The sequence below is a fragment of the Aspergillus undulatus genome (genome assembly GCF_047715775.1).
Source record: "Aspergillus undulatus strain CBS 261.88 unplaced genomic scaffold BDV17scaffold_1, whole genome shotgun sequence".
Lineage (NCBI taxonomy): Eukaryota > Fungi > Ascomycota > Eurotiomycetes > Eurotiales > Aspergillaceae > Aspergillus > Aspergillus undulatus.
The window spans coordinates 1,537,317-1,551,673 of NW_027396605.1; the positions used below are offsets into that span (position 1 = coordinate 1,537,317).

The window sequence follows — 14,357 nt, forward strand, 5'->3', positions numbered from 1 at the left end:
CCAGAAGCGTTTAACAGAGCCCCAGTACCTCTTCCCATCCTCTACTATCAGAGCACAGCGTGGACTCTCATGGAAAATCACACTCTCCACCTGATACCCCCGTACCCTAGCCTCTTCTAGGTGGGCCTATACCTCCTCCCAGCGAATCGTCTCATCCCCTTTTGAGAACAGGTACAATCGCGGAACGCGAGCAGAGACAACCAAGGAGTCATTCACTTGCGTTTGCATTTCGCTGATCGAGCTCGTAATACCGAGGGTCTGGAGACCAGTGATGACGCCTATTGCCGGGAAGAGTAACGCTCTGTTAATCAGTTGAAGGGGGAAAGGCGCTCGAGGTAAAGAGTAGACACTAGCTTGGTAGTTGCGCATAAAGGTGGTATCTCCGGGACAGCTATCAAAGATGATGCCCTGCAGTGGCAGTCTGTGGATGCCGCTTGGGTGCTTGCAATCCTGCATTGAAAGGGTCAATTGGATGGCGATGTTGCTGCCGCCGTGGGAGAAGATGTGTAAAAGCACGCCATTCGAGTTCTTCCCGATGTCCCCTGCATCCGGCCCCAGTATTCGACGGATGACTTCCCGTGCCGGTCGCATTCGAGCCCGAATCGCGCTGAACGAGCGAACCGTGATATCGATCATACCGGTCGTAAGAAGCAGAATGGAGGATTTGGGAAATAGCCGACGGTGGTGACCCACGTAATTACTTATACGTCGAGGCGTTGCACCTCCAAGCCAGGTGCAGAGAACGATGAGTGCTGGCCTTCCATTGGAAACAACATAGTCGTCAGACGTAGGGTGCTCGTACAGCCAGATGTTCTCGCCAACAGGCTCCAATGGGGAGAGGAGGTGCATTCTGGCAGTGACAACCTGTGTAGATGTGGTTGATGGTCTTGAACCTAGGTTTGAATGGGCGAGGAGCGGGATCGTGGGGTTTATAACAACTGGGGTTGACCGATGCATTCCCTCTACCCAAAGCCTTGCATGCTGACCGTGACAACGAATCATTGGGTGGGTTCGCCAGCTGCAAGCTCTTGGACCAAAATTGAGCTCCTATCAATTAAGGGGCCCGAACTTCACTGCCTTTGTGTCGAGCGGAGCGTCCACATCCCAAATGGGCTTATCTCATCCATAGAGTCAAGTTGCTGGACACTGCGAAGGTGACAGGCACCTCATGAGGTACACGAGGCATGCAAGCTGTTCCAGACTCTTACATTGCAGCCATGTACTCTCGAATTGAACATCCACCCACCCTCAGACGGGCTCTCTCATTGATAGAATCAAAATGTTGTGCAGGTAAACACGAACTCGTCCTGCGTGCTTGAACAAAAAACTCGCCGTCACCCATCCCCGATATAGTCTTAAGCGCGCCACAAACTCTAAATAGACGCCAGATAAGGCTATCCCGGGCAGTCAGGGTGACAACCTATGTTTGAAGCTGAGGCCAGCGGAAGAATCCAACGTGTCTGAGAAACGTCACCGGAGGGTATATATTCCAAAGGGCCAGACCATGTCCTTACTGCCATGCGACGTTGAACAACAAGTAAGCGAATTGATGAGGCGCCGACGAGTCCACAATCTCCCTCTCAGCTTGAATCATGCTGGTTGGACCGCGCTGTATACTTTGTATAGTCATGCTGGGTGATCCTCGCAGGCGGCTCCGCCGTTCTGGCGAGAACGCGCAGCGGCAGGATTTGGAATGCAGGCTAAACTCCGGGAAAGAAAGTAGAGGAGATCCTCATATGGATCTACTTCGGAATCGGAGGACCTCGGACTCAATTTGTGATTCACGATCCATGATCTTCGCGGAAATGGAATTCCAGTTGACAAATGGTGACTGGCCAGTGGTGGCCGCGAATAGGCGAGGCGGAGGGAGAAGTTTGGGGCGACCGTCGAGAATTTGAGGGATGAGGCCCACCGCATCGCGAATTTGTCATTCTGGCTTCCATCCAATGGTTAGGCTCTGCATGATCCGAAGAATTGTTATCTGGATTCTGAAGGGAAGTATTTGTCAGACCTTCAGTTCCCTTGCTTCGGAATTCATCAGCACTTGCCTATCACTGGCCGCAGATGCATAGACACGAGAGACAGCTTCTTTGGACGAGTTGGAAGCTTGCAGAGTATGTATATTGTAGGGTTTTCTGAAGTAGTCGGCAGGCCACAAAGGTCTCGGCTTCGAGGGTTCGATGATATGCAGTAGACTTCGTCGAGCGCGTTAAGCGGAGTTGCAGATGTTGAGATAAAAAATAGCTCTGGGCCCTGGAAGCAATCCCCGCATTATGGCATCCAGGAGGGACGCCAACTTGGAAAGTCCAACAGGGTAGGTGACCATTGTGGGCAGCCAGGGCTTACTGGGTCACCTTTTTAGTGAATTTCAACAGCAGATGGTATTGTACCCTGTGAAATTCTCATCAATTCGTCAATACATATATCGTGGTGCTATGGGTCTATCAACAACTATATATATTATCGACTCCGCAACCGGCGGACACAGAGAAGCAAGATCCAGGGAAGTTTAAATTGATACTACAAAGTAATGAGAGTTGCGTAAAGTACCTAACCCTCGATCTTTATACCAGCAACGCGAGAGCCCGATATGTAGTTTAGAAGCACAGCGTCGTCCCCAAGAGCCTTCAAGATACACATATAGTACGTCGTCTACTCTGCAGGAGCTCAACCAAGCTCGGCAATAGCGGAATAGCAGAGAAACGAAGACTCCATGATTCTAATAATGCGTCGCACAGCGACTGAAATTTCCGCAAAGGGCGCGGTTATTTGTGCCCCTTGCTGAGCGCAGGCTATGTGGCACAGCACAACGTACACAACTCCTCCAAGGTCTTTGAAAAGCGACCGCGCAAGTGTTTCGGCAGAAGGTCTCTGCAGTCTGCAGACACAGTAGTAGTGAATACAGAGTACAAAGTACAATGAAAGCTGGGGGAGGTGACATCTGCTTCCGGAGCTGGAAAGCTGGAGCTCCAACTCCCAGTCCCAAGCCTTCAAGATCCAACGGCCCAAGCGCATATTGAGCAACCTCACCTTACCCTCCTGGGATACAAGTCGCAGCCAAGAACGGGGGCTTGGCTTTGCCATATCCCGGGAGTGAGGATAATGCGCGTTGTGCTCGTACTCCAGACACCAGATTCGCGAAGGTGATGCATCTCATCAGCGGCAACGGTTGCCAAGAAGAACGAGGGAGCTTTTCTTTTATTTCACCATCCTCATTCCGAGGTTCCGACCTGTCTTGCGCCCTTGTGAAGCACGGGGACGGGGACGGGGACGGGGTCGGGCACGGGACTCAACAGCTATCTTTTGGACTGGTCACACACGATATAACCAAAGCCGGAAGCAGACATCGCTTGGAGAAGCAACGGGCGACTAGAGCATTATGGGCTAGATGGCGCTCGGTAGCGCTGCACTGGACGGCTGGACCTTTTCTGAGGAGTCATGTAACCATCAGAGTCGTACGGGGGTGGTCAATTCTGACTCAGACTGGACTAGATCGGTTGAAGTTATGCTGGAGCCTGGGTGCACATCTAATTCCTGTACAACAAATGTCCAGCCGCACACCCTAGGAGTTGGATTGGAGCTCAGCTGTAATCTCCGAATCCGACAGAGTCAGCAGAGTTCCTCGATAGATTGGATCTTGCACACTAGTCTACTCTGTGCCACTGCCCCCTGCCGGGGCCTGCTTAACATGGAAGTAGTAAATGAACAGGGATACTTCTCCCGCAGGATCCAATAAGCGCGCTACAAATGCATAGTACATCTTGTCATCCAGCGTTAATATAGCCTGGCCATTTCGGATCGCGAGCCAGATGCAGGGCTCTTGACAAGTTGACCTTAGCATGGAGGCTGGATGACTCGGTTAGGATACTACTACATAGACTTTCCTGTCGACTTTCATCGGTCTCATAGAATTTGGAGGGTTGCATTCGCGGTAGGTAGACTGCTCGGTCAATTTGTTCGCTATTTCGGAAAAGCAAATCGATGCCGTGTGACTCCTGACTGGGGTTGTGTTAGCCGTTGACATTCTAGTTTTCCAGCATGGAATGTGTCTGGCAGTGGCAACGCTTGAGTCTTGACGTGTGACGACGATTTATGCCGGGTAGATCCGACAATGCGGTTGTTGGAGTCGGGTTGGAACTTGGGTTGCAGTCTTGCAGTCTGCTTTATTCGTTTTCTGCAGAAAACCTTGCCGCCGGGGATAAGCTGGTGGTGACATGACTCTAGAGTCAGGAGTCGGGATAAATTGCCGCCTTGGTGCCTGGCCATGACGATGAGCCATGGTTGTACGCAAGAACAAGAATGGAACTCACAGAGTTGCGGCGGCACGATCCGTTGGTCTTTTGATTAAAGGGACCAGGAATCCAGGAACGTCCTTAATTTTGTAACAGTTGGACTTGAACAAGGCAAAGAAACGAGAACTGAAGGGTTCTTTGCTGGAGATTTAGAACCAATCCAAAGGCCTGGGCCGCAAGTGAAACCGACCGGGTGTTATCCACGAGGCCCACCTTGGCCGGACCGCCCCGAAGAAACAGTGGATTTTCCAGAGCGAGGCTACAACTGGAGCCAGACTGGGCAGCAGGGCTAGCACTCTTCGTCTTCCGTCATGGTTGTTGGCTGAACAAGGTTTTAGTCTGGTTTTAGTCTCCTACTTAATCTGGCATAGATCAACAAGGCTTGCACGGTGGATCCGAGCTCGGGGCCCAGGCATTCTTCTGTAACTGACCTGATTGGTGAACGCCCTTGTTTGACTTTCTTCTTATTGTCCGTGCGCCTGGGGCTTGCCTCGTCTTTGGTTTTTAGGATCGCTAATCTCGCAAGAAAAAGAAAGCATGAAATGAACTTCTTCCTGTGGATGGAATTGTCCGTGACCCTGTTGTGAGAGTTTCGGCCGTCAGCTTTGTGGTCTCACGAAGGGTGAGTCGGACTGTTCAAGTGCCGAGCCCAGCGAAGGTTGCAACCTCTGTGAACAAAGTATTACTCCCATGTGGAAGACACGACTGTCATGTTGTTCGCACCCAGGTCTTCGGTCTGGTCTCTTGATAGTTGAGAATTGACCTGGATTGAAGTTACTCAACCTCTGAGATCGATACTCCCGGAGTACACTCCCAAAGAGCGACCTCGTTGGTCTCTGATTCCTTTGAATCTCGATCTGTGGGGTCAACATCTGTCGCGATTATTGGAAGATGTTGTCCTGCAAGCAGAGCACTGACCAGCTCGGGCTGATGTCTCCAGCTGCCGCTCAAACATCTTCATCCAGAGACCCGGGATCTGGAAATGAGCTTGATCCGCTGTGTTGGGTACGTAACTCCTACCCGATACGAGCGCCTGATCTCAACTCAATTTGACGAGTTGACGATTGGAAATTATCGGTAGTCCTGCTTTTGTGGACCAAGTACAGTCGATCTCTCGTTAAAGTAACTTTGTTGCTGGCAAGCAACCTCAGCCACCATTGAGGAATGAAAGCCGAGATTCCTCAGTTGTGCCTCGTTTCTCAATTTTCACTGAATCAGGGTTCGCTCGTTCAGCCACTGGCAGAATGACTGCTCCAGTCATGCGACAGGCAATTATTAGTTAGGGCTGCCTTTCCGCGGCGCCGGCGCTGGTAAAATCGACGGGCTCGACAAGTTCTGTTCTTGAAACGGCATCGTGGAAGTTGACTGGTAGAGCAATCACCAGGTAGCGCTAGGGTGGGCCAGAACCTTGAAGCCCAAGAACGGACTAGCAGCAGGAGGAAAGAGCGCGAGGATGGCGCTGCCCAGTCAGTGGTGTCAGACGGCGAGCCAAGGCGCTAGCAGACAAGGTTCCTACCAAGACAGGAATTCTATTTTACAATTCTGATTTATCTGCTGCCCAGTGCCCACGGGCCCAGCGGCCCATCGAACTCTCCGGCGACGGTGTCCCAATCACCAGCCATGCACGACCCCCCACCCCTATCCACCCGCCGCGTCGGGTTCACACCAGATTCCTTCCATGTCTCCCTCCGCAGCTTCGGGAACAAACCAAGGACGTCAGAGAGACATGTTGGAGGAACAATAATAAACAAAGAAGGCAGTAACTTCCTGGAGGGACATTTTTGTTTCGATCAAAAATCTGTAAAGACTGTGCTGTAGATTATCGTACCCTGAAAAATGGTGAATAATTGTCGACTTGAAGATCGCCAACTCCGTCAGGCTGGTCGATCCGTCCCCGGGCAAAGTACTTGATTTTCGCTAGACTCTTAAGAGTGATCGGGGTGACTGCACTGACTGGGTTGGCTGGGTCGCTGCGATATCGATTCGACGCCCACGGCTGACTTTGCCGTCTTCGACCCTCTTTTCTATCGCTTCTCCCCCTCCCAAAGTCTGCCTCTCCCTCTTCACGCCATATCTCCCGATCTCTTCAGTCTCCTTCCTATTCTATCTCAACCCCCGAAAGGGACGCTGTGGGCTGTCACTCCCATCCAGCTATCTTTCCCTGTCCCCTCCGTTCTTTTCCCTTTGCTTTTGGACCTCTCTCTTTTTTTTCTTTCGTCGCACGATATTTCACATTGGGCCCTTGGACTGCCCATACTTTGCATCTGACTGTCGTCGCTCTGGTGCTCATCTTCACTGACTGCTGCACCAAGCCCTTGACACTGGAGACAAGCTGTACAAGCCAACCAAGTAAGCTGCGATACATATAGTGAAAGAGGAATATAAAAAGGTCCTTTGATGCTAATTGCGACCAGTCGTTTAGAATAGATCGCTATCTCTCCGTCAAGATGGCTGCGATGGCTCCCCAACTAGCACCGGCCAATGAGTCCCGGCATTCCATCAGCCGAATCACTCGCGAAGGAAAGAAGATAACATACAAATTGGCAATTGCGCAAGAGCCCGAGCGTGCAAGAGCTTGCGGTGCAGGCGCTAAATGTACGCATTCAACCCCGTCGGCATTCAATGATATGAACAGGAAACTGATATGGCTTGAACAGCGTCTGCCGACCGCCGCCCTGTCGATCCTCCGCCCGTTGTCGAAATGCAAATATTCGAGTCGGATCCTCACGATGAAGGAGACGGAACTGATATCACGCTCCCGTATAATGCCAATTTTTTCCTCTACGCAACTCTCGAAACGGCGGGCTCGACGACACAAGGCAGACTCGCCCCGGCCCCGAGCTGCGCTGTCTTGACCGGTGTGCCGGTAGCTGGCGCGGCGTACCTAGACCGACCGCATCAAGCCGCGTACTTTATCTTCTCCGACCTGTCAGTGCGGCACGAGGGCGTCTATCGTCTGTGCTTCCATCTGTATGAACAAACAAAGGACAGCAAGGACGAAACTCAGGGGACGGCACCCAGGTCTCAGACGGCTCCAGGAAAGATCGGGGCACCACACCAGTTTTTGGATTTTCGAGGAGATGTTGTCTCGAAACCTTTCCAAGTCTGGAGCGCAAAGAAGTTCCCTGGTTTGGCCCAGAGCACCGGCCTCAGTCGCACAATCGCGGAGCAGGGCTGCCGTGTTCGCATTCGGCGTGACGTGCGGATGAGACGACGCGGTGACAAGAGGACTGATGATTACGACCAGAACGAAGATAGGGGTTACAGCAGTCGACGCAACGACCGATATGCCGCACCAGACGCCTACGGCAACGCTCCCGAACGCCATCGCTCAACGAGCATCAGCACTATCGATCCGTATGCCTATTCCTCCGAAAGGCGACCCTCAGCACAAGAATATGGACCGCCAAATACCCAATATTACCAGCGTCCAATGCCTCATACTCCCCTACAATCATCAACGCCCATTCCTCCTCCGGTCATGGCCCCTGGCCCAATTGCGGTCCCTTCTTCAACGCCCTCTCCTGCCACTGCTCACGCACCCTCGTATCCTGCCCCCGGGCCCGCACCACCGCCGCTTCACACGCCGTCCTATCAATCACATTCACATTTAACGTTCAATTCGACGCAAACACAGTATCCAGCTCCTCCGTCTCACATTTCGCAACCGGCACCAACTGCGGCAAATATGTATCATTCTCGTCCAAGACACCCATCAATTGGCAGCGAACATGAGCCTTACTCAACGAGTCACACATACCCGCACTCTCGTCCATCAATGGAGCGTCAAAGCTACCCTCAGTCGCCGGAGGTGGATACCAACCTGCCCCCTCTACGCCTTCCTAACTCAACTGAAGGACCCCATGCACAGGAACTATCCGTCAATCCTCGACCCCGAACACCCTCCGCCACTTCTCTACCTCCTATTCAAAGCATTTCAGAGTATCCTGCGTCGCAGCCGCCGAGCGGCATTGGATCTAGCCCGGCAGGATATGACTATGGCTCAACGAAGGACTTATGGCCAGCGAATCAAACCAAGGGCCCTTGGGAAATGAACCAACCGTCATTGAAACGGACGCACGAGGAGACTTTTGGACACATGGAGCGACCACTCTTCAATGGGATGCGGCCTGATGGTGAGATTTCCAATGGCTCGATGCAGCGCAGGCCTTCCTACCAGAGACCTCCACAGGAAAGACCTTCAATATCTGAAGACTTTCCTGACCGGATGAAATACACGCGGGCCAATGGAGAAGTTGTCTTCCGAGAAGTCGCCAGGCCCTGAGCGATTTGATTTGGCGTTGGTTCTATCATACTGAGGTTTATGGTAACGGAAAGGCGTATAGGCGAAAGGTCACCATTTACCCCTTGGGCTTTTGGATCTTTGGAGATCGGGATATGGGTCGCCCCGAGATATTCGCATGGTTCGGGTACAGGCCGACGCTTGTACCTCTTATTTTTCGAAGTCTGTATATGATTTGTCTATATGCTTGTCCTTCACTTCTTCCATTTGTATCTTAAATTTGCGATATTCCCCAGACTGCGTCATTCCCGACCGACTGGGTATTTCGACTACTTGGCTTTTCTTGACTAAACAACATACTAGAAGTGGTCTTGTCGTTCTACTCAGAGTACATACATCATGGATAGATGTGCGATATATAGTCGTGTCTCAATCACTACCTTCATGATTTCAAGTCTGTTATGATTAGGATCAACCAGCTATGAGCCGTAAAATGCCCGTGCCCCAGAGCAGTCAACATTCTGCATTCCCACACGAAAACGAGCATGATTTGGCTCGGTTGGAATGAATCAACCAGAACATATTACTCAAGAGTTAAGAATTAGTGGTTTCTTTTTGTTTCATCCATATCGACCCCTGCTGCGACTCTTTGTGTGCACTTCGACCTCAATGAGTCTGTTGCTTGGCGCGACAACAAAACAACAAACAACCGTCTAACAACTCACTCACCCCACCCCCAGACTTGCTCCAGATTACTTCGGGGTATTTATTGCTCTCGTCTCCCCTCTCATCGCATTAACTAAGGTAGAACAGTGCGAAGAAAAGGGTGAGAAAAGCAAAAGGCATCCAACGGCGCCGAGGTCAGTAATTTCAGTGTCAGTCTCAAGTCTCAGTCCCATTCCAAGCCCCTCGAGTCTTGTCTCACAGGACCGAGACGCAAGTCTCCTGCTGTCACTCCGTTGCGCAACTGCGAAAAGCATTAATGGACTATTTAGCTGACAAACGATGAACACCAGATGTCTTCCGCTTTGGCCTCTCGAGGCCCAGCCGCCGACCGAACCTTCGACACAAACACTGAGGTTGACATCGACACCGACGACGACTCCTACCACGCAGGCGACCAGCTCCGGCGCTCGCTCGAATTAACTTGTAGCTCCCCCAACCCGGATCCCTACAGCAAGAGGTCCGGCTATCTATCTAGCGTGCAAGAATGGGATTCAAGCGCCAGTCGCAGCAGCTGCGAATCCGACTTCCTCTCCGAGGTCTCGGGGCAATTTGACGATGCGGAGGAAGTGGAATCGTACTCGCCGCCGCTACCGGGCCATAAAGGCCTCAATGCCCATGACACGAATTACTCCCCCTCGTCGCATTCGGTCAAGCGCCGGCGCTCGAACGATTGGCCCCGACGGTCGGGAGAACACATTGTCTCGACGGGCCACGCCCGCTCTGGTTCCGGCTCGAGTACCTGGCAGCGGTGGCCGTTCGGTCACCACAGGAGACACGGCAGTGGAACTCACGGCTCGCTGCGATCACCGCGGCATGTGCGACCCGGTCGCCGGTCGCGGTTCGTCGAGGGTCATATGGCCGATACCGTTAGCGAGAAGCCGCCTAGCATCTTCTTCCCTGACGAGGCGCGTACAGCCAACGGTACTGGCAACGGCAGTGAGAACACGGCGGCGACGCGCAATGCGAATCGGGGGTCGGGAATCTTCCGCTTTGGAAAGGCGATTGCGTCTGCGTTTAATCCCTTCGGCGGGTGGGGAAGTGTTTCTGGTATCTGGAGGTCTTCGCAAGTTCAAGAGCAGAATGTGCAGCTATCCTCGAATGATCGGCTGAAACAGGCACAGTTGGCGTATGAGGAGCTCAAGCGGTCTGGGTACCAGGGGACTAACAAGGGGAGCTACATGGCAAGTATGGGGGCGACGAGTCTTCCAGACGAGACGTGGAAGTCTATACAGGAGAAGATGCAGTATGGCAGTGGCAGTGGCGCGGGCGGCTTTGGTGCGGATGGTGCTGGCAGCCAACACTCACGACAGAGCTCTGGCAGCTCGCTACGTCCGTTATTTCCAGATCTTCGAAAGGCAAAGTCGTCACTAGCTATTCCACCCAAGAAGCGGGATGGCCAGGAGGTCTGGCACCAGAAGTCTCGTAAGGATATGCAGAAGCAGGCTAAGCTTTTGAAGCGCGTCAGTAACCTCGAAGACAAGCTCGAGCGCGCGCGGCGAGAGTTACGTGAATTCTCGGGCTCTGGCGAAGAAGAGCTTGTGACTTGCAGCAGTCTCAACAAGGAGAGGGAGAGGCCGTATCAACGCAAATTTGTCCCAGGAGCACTCCCTTCCCTTCAATCGGAGAGACTCCTGCATGATCCTGAACCTCAAGCTGTTGCAGTGTTGAGCCCGCTTGCGAAGGGTGCCTCCACTGCCTCTCAAGCTCCCAGCGGCACCACCGAGCTCGACGCCCAGGCTGAGTCTCAGATCCTAGTGAACAAGACACGACTAAAGTCCCCTAGACCATGGCGCAAACCATCCGGACCGCGGTCTCTCTCCGTGCGCAGCCCATCGCGCAAACGCAAGTCTCCAGATCCCGAATCTAGGAAGAAACCGAACGCATCCCACAACGAACAGCATCCACCCGTTCCATCTGTACCACCACTCCCTCAACAAGAACAACAACACGAACACCCAACACCAGCACCAGCACCAGAACCCAACCCACAAAGCGCACCAGCGACAAACTGGGTAACCCAAGATTCAGTACCAAAAGTCCCCGCCACAACACCACCACCATCCTCACGCAAGCCCAAACTCCCTAAGACCGCCCGCGGCGATAGCCCCGGCTCCGTGGAGCGAAGACTGAGTCAAGTCCGCAGCCCGGCCGATGAGCGCGCAGCTCGGACGCTCCAATCCACCACCCGCAATCGCTCCGCGACCCCAGTGCTGCGGAGCAAGCGCGGCCGTGGGGATCTACGCTCTACGACGTCCCCTGCTGGTCCTGCCCGGATTGACGATGACAAGGAGAACCCGGGCGTTCACGTTCAAGGCCACGAGGTCGGTGACGGAGCCAACTGGACTAAACTCGCGCACGACGAAACCGAGGCCCAAGCCGAGCTTCCCTCTGCAGCCTCAACACCGAACAGGAGGAAAGCGCGATACGAGTATATCCCGCCTGTGCCTCCCCTACCTAAAGATCTAGCTGCGACGGCGGCAAAAGTTGACCGCCGGCTAGCGAGGGAGATGGGTAAGAGGAAAGTCCAGAAGGAGAGGAATGGAGATGTTCCTGGCATTGCGACTACTACTGAGATGGGGAAGGCGAAGGGTGGTGAAGGGTTTCAGTGGCCGGAGGATATTTTCTAGGGCTAAGTGGACGACAGTACTTTGTTTGGGTCTTTTGCCCGTTGGCGTTTGACGGTTGGACTTGGAATTTCGGATTTGGTTATGTTAAGTTGAACTGGATTGAATTGAATTGGGATGGACATGGACAGGACAGGCTAGCAAGCCGACCACTATGAGTTATGATATGACTTTCTTGGATAACGATGTACTGAATGAGTTATGAATTTTGAGTATTGAATGGATTTCGTTTGTTGGCCATGCTGCCATCTCACCGTATCCAGGTCCGGTGCCTGGCCATCTATACACTGGTGCTCATAACATAATAGTGCACCCTTGACAACCTCTGTTCTAGTTGTGGACCAAGGACATGGTTGAACAGTTCCAAGTTGATATCCCAAGCAGTGGTGCCCGTGCCGTGCCAGAAGGAAGCAATAAGCACGATGATTAAGTAAGCAGTGGTCGTATAGTGTAGCATGGTTTAGCACGCGAGGTTTTGATCACGTGATCGGAGAGCTCCTCTAGGCGTCGGTTCAAATCCGGCTACGACCTTTTTTGTTTTTATTCTTCTTTCTACATTGATCACTTCTACATTCCTTGTGCAGACAGAGTGTACAGCCCACTTGTGCTCAGAGGAAACCAGTCATTTGACTCTATATGATATAAGTGGTGTACTGATGTTGTCTCTGTTCGGTTGGTTACTTGAAAGTTCAACTACATATATTGAAGTCGGCCTCGACCAGATACTGAACGAACCCAATAATATCTTCGAACTATGAACCCTAGAAAATGGCCGTTGCATTTGGATGCGAACTTACCCCGCCTAAGGTACGGCACCATTAGCCTAACTATCCCTCATCATGATCCTCGAAAGACAAAGAAAAGGGCGAAAAAGAAAGAAACCCAGTAGTAACTCACCAACAACATTCGCCGGCGCACTGCTAACAAAGAACCTCCACCTGTTCAGCACCCTACATTTCTCCGCAACCCCCTCCAAATCCCACATCTCACCAAGCGGCATCCCCCAAAGCGCCAGAATATTCTGGTGCATGAACCTAATCTCCCCCCTCCCCCCCTTGGTACTAGTCACAGGCCAAACCTCAAACGTCGGACTATCGCCCGCCACCGCAGCAAAGTAGCAATCGTGCAGCCAGTCCAGGATGGCATCTTCCTGGTTCAGACCCGCAAAGGCTAGATCGTCGTGGCTGCGTGTTGCGGCGGCGGTTCGTTGGGTAGGTGTGAGGTTGTAGTATGCCTTTACGAAGCCCGAGCGGATGAGTAGGATGTCGCCGGGTTGGATTGAGCCGCCTTGTGAGGCTGGTCGGATGTCGAGACCTTGATATGCGGCGCAGGCGGTTAGGTCGGCGTATGTGATTGCGTGGCTGGTGTAGGGGTCGTAGTCAAGGCCGTGGGATTCCGCGTAGCTTTTGTAGTCGAGGAGGATCGCGCGGCCGGCTATGCAGTGTTTCGCCCAGTGGTGGATGCTGCACCGGGAGTTGGGGTGGGCGCCGTCGATGTCGGACGCTGTGGCCTGCATTCATCCAAGTTAGCTTGTCATGGGAAGTTGTTATCAATATCTTGGTGGTGGTGTGCTGGGCGGGTCGACGAACCCTATTATAGAAGCATTTCGAGTCGAGGTGGGCAAACTGGGAATAACCTGATGTTAGCTTTATACCTGAGAGAATGCATCCATGTCACCGGTATAAACCTGTCCCTGAGTGAGAATATACATACATGACGAAACCCATCCCACTGCGCCCCGCTCTGCGTGTTCAGAGTATACACATCATCATACCCAACACCACCACCCAGGTGCTTGATCTTATGCACGAAGACCTCTCTTCCAAAAGCAGGTGTCTTGGGTACATCGAGTGGAAGACTGCATGTGCATTAACATCACACCTCTATCTAATATAGAGAGCAAGGAAGAGAGCAAGTGAGAAACATACTCCAACCTCACCATCTCACCAGTTTTAATCTCCGCAGCTGCGGCTTTTACCCTTGCCGGTGTGAGGAGGTTCAGGCGGCCAATCTATACATTCATTCATTCCATTGTCAGCCAACCTTGTCTTTCGTCTTGCTCTCTCTCAGAGAATGTCAAGGGTCGTATGGTAGGAATTACCTACCTGATCATCTTCCCCCCAAACCCAAGCCGCATCATCAGGTGCGCCCGCGGTCTTGGGCAATTCCCTGCGCGAGGGAAAGCGCGAGGCATCAGGGTTCCAGGGGATATCGTTGGGGTTCTGGACTGCGCCGCGGCCGGTGAGAGTGTCGACGATGTTGGTTAGATGGTCGGTTGGGCTCATTGTCGCCTTGTGCCTGTGCTGTTTTGGTTTTCTGGTGGGTGGCTGGGTTGTATGTGTTGAATGTCAAAGGCACCGAGTAGCATTAGCATGAGACACGGGGAAGAAGGGAATAGAGGACCCATGGTCAATTAATCAATTAGCTTTGAGTTTGAACTGAGACTGACAGTCGGCTAGATCTGACCGAGGA

The 14,357-nt window shown here is 52.6% G+C and overlaps 4 protein-coding genes and 1 non-coding gene across 5 annotated transcripts; 2 read left to right on the forward strand and 3 right to left on the reverse strand.

The window, feature by feature from the left end:
• Positions 1–126: 126 nt before the first annotated feature.
• BDV17DRAFT_286329 (uncharacterized protein) lies at positions 127–849 on the reverse strand (the record flags this gene model as incomplete). The annotated part of the gene is made up of 1 exon (XM_073760883.1): positions 127–849. One exon carries the CDS (start codon positions 847–849, stop codon positions 127–129), a length of 723 nt encoding a protein of 240 aa, XP_073621476.1.
• Positions 850–2,502: 1,653 nt separating this feature from the next.
• On the reverse strand, positions 2,503–3,183 carry BDV17DRAFT_249824 (uncharacterized protein). The gene has a single exon (XM_073756264.1). It carries the CDS (start codon positions 3,082–3,084, stop codon positions 2,668–2,670), a length of 417 nt encoding a protein of 138 aa, XP_073621477.1. The 5' UTR covers positions 3,085–3,183; the 3' UTR covers positions 2,503–2,667.
• Positions 3,184–6,739: 3,556 nt separating this feature from the next.
• On the forward strand, positions 6,740–11,888 carry veA (sexual development activator VeA; the record flags this gene model as incomplete). Its single annotated transcript, XM_073759590.1, has 4 exons — positions 6,740–6,887; positions 6,950–7,982; positions 8,019–8,550; positions 9,552–11,888. The coding sequence occupies 4 exons, from the start codon at positions 6,740–6,742 to the stop codon at positions 11,886–11,888; spliced, it is 4,050 nt and encodes a 1,349-aa protein (XP_073621478.1).
• Positions 11,889–12,324: 436 nt separating this feature from the next.
• Positions 12,325–12,416, forward strand: BDV17DRAFT_t6. Its single transcript has one exon. It is a non-coding gene; the product is annotated as a tRNA-Gln (tRNA).
• A 230-nt stretch (positions 12,417–12,646) lies between these two features.
• Positions 12,647–14,277, reverse strand: BDV17DRAFT_297080 (uncharacterized protein; the record flags this gene model as incomplete). Its single annotated transcript, XM_073763426.1, has 6 exons — positions 13,991–14,277; positions 13,814–13,896; positions 13,599–13,743; positions 13,475–13,510; positions 12,783–13,395; positions 12,647–12,687 (listed from the first exon to the last, which is right to left on the reverse strand). Exons 1-6 carry the CDS (start codon positions 14,168–14,170, stop codon positions 12,647–12,649), a joined length of 1,098 nt encoding a protein of 365 aa, XP_073621479.1. The 5' UTR covers positions 14,171–14,277.
• Positions 14,278–14,357: the final 80 nt, after the last annotated feature.